Genomic DNA, 5,801 nt, shown 5'->3' with positions numbered 1-5,801 from the left:
AGGATGCAGAGGCAGGCAATGGCAAACCACCTCTGAAACATCTCTTGCCTTTAAAAAAAAGTCTAGCTCGCCACCTAGCATAATGCTAAAAGAACTAGAACTTTTAGCTGCCAGACAGTCTTAGAGTCGCCTGGCTATACTGCACACACTGCCATACGCAATTCAATTAATTTGTTAACAGCCTTGCTCAGGTCTTGGAAACTGAGGGCCTTCGTGGCTTCCTTGATTGAGTCCAACCATCTCATGTTGGGTCTTCTTTTCCTGCTGCCTTCAACTCTTTCTAGCATTATTGTCTCTTCCAGTGTCTTCTCATAATATGACCAAAGCATGATAGGCTCAGTTTAGTAGAAAAGAGCAAGACTCCAGTAACACCTTAAAGACTAACACAATATGTGGCAGGGTATGCTTTCGTGAGTCACTGCTCGCTTCCTCAGATACCGGACTCTTACTGACACCGGCTACCCATCTTGATCAGCCTCAGTTTAGTCATTTTTAACTTCTAGGGAGAGTTCAGGCTTAATTCGATCTATAACCCACTCGTTTGTCTTTTTGGTGGTCCACGGGATCCGTAAAACTCCCTCCAACATCACATTTCAAAGGAATCAACTTTCAATACACTTTTAGTTAATAACAAGTAGGAGTGTTAAAAGGCATTTTAAAAATGCTGCATTTTCTAGCGGTGTCTGTTTGAGATTTAGCGCAAAAGAAATGTGACCCGCCCCCCAAAGAAATCCACCTTGGATTGCAGCAACCTAATTCAACTAGGAGCTCCTTAGCCCGCTTTTTAGCATGATATGAAATCGGAAATCCAATAGGAAGCAGGGCGCATCTATGACTCGTGTGGGTGTGTCTCATCACGTGTACAAGTTCAACCAAAGACTGTCGGGACTCGCGCAGTCGGGTCCCAGAAAAGGTGTGACGCCAAATGCGAGCGCCTTAAAGATGCAGCGGATGGCTGGGCTGGGAAGGTCCTTGGTTTTCCCTTCGGAGGGGAGTGTTTCAGTTGTGCAGGTGAGGGGCAGGGGCGGGACGTGCCCTTTGTTATGCCGCCGTTCTGGGGCTACCCAGATTCTCAGAGATCGCGTTGATTCCCTGCGCAGTGGATTCTTTCTTTCCCCTTGAGTCTCCCACGTGTGTGCTGTGTCCTTGACTTCCTTCTTTATAACCTTTTTAGGTTTTATGGTCAATGCCTTTAGCAGTTGGATTGCAAGTGGAAGCCAAATAAGTGAAGTGTCTCTGCATGTGGTGGGGGAAAACTTCACCTGTTTGACTTCTGCCTGTGAGTCAGCTATGAAGAGCATAGAGCTGGTGGTGTCCAGTAAAAACGAGCAAGTTGGCAACTCTTCCACTAGAACAGGAAGCGTTTTGTGCAATACTTTATAAATGTCTGAACTATCACATTTGTATCTTGCCCTGCCTCAAGCGTATTTCAAGGGGAGGTACAGAGTTTCTCTTCCTCCTTCTTCACCAGCCCCAATTTTATCCTCACAACAAGCACCTTGTGAGACAGGTGGGGTGAGAGAGTTCTGAGAGAACGGTGAATGGCCTGAAGTCACCCACAAGCTTCATGTGGTAGAGTGGGGAATCAAACTCAGTTTTCCAGATTTGAGTCTGCTGCTCTTAACCACTACACCATGCTGCTTAGGTAGGCCAGTCTGAGAGTGAGTGAGCTTGTGAACCCTGTGGTTGAGCAGGGACTTTAACCTGGGTCTCTCACATGCAACCCACAACACACAGGTGCTTTGCAAGCTGTATTCCATGGCTCCCTGGTGTCTTTTGGCAGTTATCAAGGATTCCTCAGTTAAAAGACCACTAATGGCAGACAGATTGTACTAAGAGACAGCTTGCCCACTGTCAGCCATCTTCTCCTACAATACGTTGGCTGTGTTTTGGGCTTTGTCCTCAGTTATATGGACTAGCGGTGAGGTCCAGCCGGTACCCCAGTTGAACCAAATGTCTGATTTAGAACATTTCCCAACCTTGAAGCGCACCTTGGCAAATGAGTAGGGGTTCCTCTGAGATGAGTTCATTTGGTTTCCCAGTTGAAGCAAGACTGAAAACCTTTATACTCTGCCTTTATCATTTTTCTGGACCCCCCAGGAAAAGGCAGTGGTACATTTCCCTTGGATTTCAGTTCTGTTCTATTAGTTGTTCACATTAGCCAGTTGGAATTTTGTTTAAATTTCTTATTTTCTCTTGGAATTTTGACCGACCCATTTATTTGCAACTGCTATTTTTCATTTCTTTTCCTGCGGTCTGCGTTAGGGGTTCTGGAACCTCTGCTATTGAACAGCTAAATTAGAGTCCAGTAGCACCTTAAGACTCCTGCCAACCTAGCAGTTCGAAAGCAAGAAATTGCAAGTAGATAAATAGGTACCACTTCAGTGGGAAGGTAACAGCGTTCCGTGCACCTCGGTGTTTAGTCATGCTGGCCACATGACCACGGAAATGTCTTCGGACAGCGCTGGCTCTTCGGCTTTGAAACAGAGATGAGCACCGCAGCCCTAGAGTCAGACTCGACTGGCTTTCGAGCAAGGGAACCTTTACCTTTAGCACCTTAAGAGACCAACTTGATTTCTGAGGTATAAGCTTTTGAGAGTCAAAGCTCCCTTCGTCAGACCTAGCTGTTGTGTTGCAGACCAACCTGGCCACCCTCTGAAACGATCTGTTATTGAAAAGTCTTAAAAGTTGACAAACACATACCCCTGTTGGGTATATGTACGTGATCAAACTTGTGGTACCTTCTAGTCCTGTTCTTTGTAGCTGGAGGCCATAACGTGAAGCAGGACTGCTAGGTCACTTCCTCTCATAGATATCTATCAGAAGATATTTAGAGAAGAAACGATGGCCTGATCCCTATCGCTATGCATGAGGTTGTAGGTAATCCAAAGCAAACTTTATTGGGATTAGCCAAAATGGCACAGACTAGTGTGCAAGCTTTTGAGTTCTCTCTTCATTCACTCTTTGTCAGCCTGGATTTAAAAAAAAAATAATGATGGTGGGGGGAGACATCACAGGCCATGATTTTGAAGCCTTGTCTCGTAAGCATCCTGCATGAAATGTCTCGCAGATATGTAGGTTGAAAATGGTGCCAGTCTCACATGGGATGATGTAGCCAAGCTTAACTCCTAGGATCACTTCGTAAATTGGCCACATCATTTGGCTGTAAGAAGTGATGTCTCTCTTAGAATTTTATACTTTGTGTTTCTTGTGTTTTCCCCCCTGGTAGTTCCTTGGCTGCCAGCTGTCCCGCTTTCTTCACACTGGCCTTCCGGTTCTGGCAGCGAAAGAACTTTTGGTAAAGCTGAGGAAGAAAACCGGCTACTCATTTGTTAACTGCAAGAAAGCCTTGGAGAAGTTCAATGGAGACCTCAAGGAGGTGAGCCTTGGTGTTGATGCCTGGCAAGACACGGGGATGCTGTTTGGGTCTCATGTTAAGAATGCAATCTTTTGCAAGAGAATAATGAAGTTATCCACTCCAGGGAATAGTGCCACTTTGTTGAATGACTGACCTGGTTCTTTGCGTTGTCTCTGAGCCATGTGGTCCAGGCCCGTAACCAGGATTTTGTGGCTTGTGGGGCTGAAGTTCTCAGCGCAGGAAAGGAAAGCCATTTAGCCAATAGAAAGCTGCTACCAGGGTAGGTCTCTAAATTGCAAGCGGTCAACCACTTTAGAGGACAATTCTCAGCTGCTGCAAGTTAATCACTTCTGCCAGCCTAAGCAACAATTCTGATCACAAGCCAGCATGTGGGGGTGACGACTTCTATAGTCAAGAAAGCTAACACTTAGGCAGAAAAACTCTCTTAAAGGAGACCAGTTTCGTGACACAAAGTTAGAAGGGGTCCTAGAGGTCACCTACTTCAACCCCCTTGCTCAGTGCGGGAATTAGTCAACTACAGTACCCCACTCTGCTTAAAGGAGTGCATGGCTTTTGATAAATGTTTACAAATGACTGAAAAAAGTATTTACAGGAGAAATTCTTGTGGGGCTGTACCTTTAAAAGGGGGGGGCAGGAACACACACACACCCAGCCCCATGTAGCTATAGGCCTGTTGTGGTCTCACTTCTGGGGGTTTGTGTTTCCAAGGCTGAAGCCTGGCTTCATGAGCAAGCTCAGAAGGAAGGATGGAGCAAAGCTTCCAAACTGGAGGGGCGGAAGACGAAAGAAGGTCTGATTGGGCTGCTGAAAGAAGGGAACTCAGCTGTGATGGTAGAGGTGAGCACCTTCCTTCTCGCACAAGAATTCCTTGCTATTCAAGTTCTGTGCTGTTTCTGGCTTTTAGTGAAAGAAATACGTGGGAAATCAATGGGCTTAGACTGGAGTGACTCTACATGGGGTTGTGCTGTCAGGCATGCATCCCATGCCACTCATATTCGGGTTTTAAGACAGAGGTGCATAGATTTCCTAAATCCATCTGTGCCCGTTTTGGACCTCACTCTGGGCACTTGTCCTTCAAGCATCTGCTCTTGAGGAACAGTGTATCTGCTGGGCCTCCCTTGCTGGTTTGGTGAAGACTTTAAGGTACAATTGTGTGCCTCTAGTCCTTTTAAAGTGATGCAGCGCCCTAAAAGGGAGGAAAATGTAGGCAGTCGTGTTGGTAAGTGCTGTCAAGTCACAGTTGACTTGCAGCAGTCCCGTAGGGTTTTTAAGGCATGAGACAAAGAGAGGCGGTTTGCCGTTTTCTGGCGTTGCCTAGCGACCCCGAACTTCCTTGGTGGTCTCCCATCCAAGTCCTAACCAGGGCTGACCCTGCTTAGCTTCTGAGATATGACAAGATCGGGCTTGCCAGGGCCATCTAGGTCAGGGCACGTTGGTCCATAGCAACATCCAAATCCATGTAGTACCTTTTTTGTTAAGACCTGCCAGAGTAACACGACACGGTGCTCAAGCTGTTACCTTCTCCAGAGCTCTTCATCAGGCTGATTCTTAAAAATGGGGAGGGAGGACGGACAACAGGAGGGCTCATCTTTCAGACCTCTTTATTTGCGGACAAACGCCATGGCCTGAAATAAGTCTAGGGCTCCCAAATCTCGCCAAATCGCGGGGCAACGGGGCTCCAAACAGCCCCGTTGCCAGAGCGACGCGTAGCGTCATGTCCTGGCGACGGCGGGAGCAATGCGTCTCGCCGTCCCCGCGGCACGGATTCTGCAAAGACACATGATCCCTTGCCGCGACTTGGCAACCCTAAATAAGTCCCCCTGCCCCTTCATCCAGCCTGTTGAAGAGTTCTGGAGAACTTCAAAGGTATTACATAGCTTTTTGTTTTGGAATTCCCTGGGAGTAGCAAAACTGACGTGGTCTACCTGATTTTTCCAAACAGCACTGTTTCTCCCATATGTTCAAATCTGGCTTATGTGTATATATTTAGTAAAAGATTTCTACCCTGCTTTCTGGTCTGTAGTGCCCCCGGGCAGCTTACAACAATATATTAAAAAGTATGCAAGAAAAACAGAAAACGTTTAAAAATACTGTTTAGGGTGTACAATAAAAACAGAATAGAATCACAGGAAAACAATTTAGTGGTTGGGGGGAATAACACTGAAAAGTTTGGTGGGAAAAGTAGGCATTAGAATTCCTCAAGGCCGCAAGAGAGTATGTTGGTCATGTTGGTCATTGCCCCCATACTGAGAAAAAAGTATTGGCTGTTGTCAGGGGTCGTTTCGTAGAAAAAGAGCTAGGGGAACTCATTAGCATAACTCATTAGCATATGCCACCCCCCTGACATCACCGGAAGTGTGTCATAAGGCCACACACCCCGCCCCCAACAGTCCCGGCTGCTGCCGCCGGCCTTGCAGCTCCA

At 46.8% G+C, this 5,801-nt stretch overlaps 1 protein-coding gene across 1 annotated transcript; it reads left to right on the top strand.

Annotated features, from left to right (window-relative positions):
• Positions 1-831: 831 nt before the first annotated feature.
• Positions 832-4,216, top strand: LOC107119659 (elongation factor Ts, mitochondrial-like; the record flags this gene model as incomplete). The annotated part of the gene is made up of 3 exons (XM_015422205.1): positions 832-1,011; positions 3,230-3,379; positions 4,088-4,216. Coding segments are annotated over exons 1-3 (459 nt in total), but the record flags the coding sequence as incomplete, so codon positions are not given.
• Between the last annotated feature and the right edge of the window lie 1,585 nt (positions 4,217-5,801).

This window comes from Gekko japonicus, unplaced genomic scaffold, assembly GCF_001447785.1.
Source record: "Gekko japonicus isolate JY-2015 unplaced genomic scaffold, Gekko_japonicus_V1.1 scaffold459, whole genome shotgun sequence".
Lineage (NCBI taxonomy): Eukaryota > Metazoa > Chordata > Lepidosauria > Squamata > Gekkonidae > Gekko > Gekko japonicus.
The sequence above is the reverse complement of the archived record's forward strand: the minus strand, read 5'-3'. Positions and strand labels throughout refer to the sequence as shown.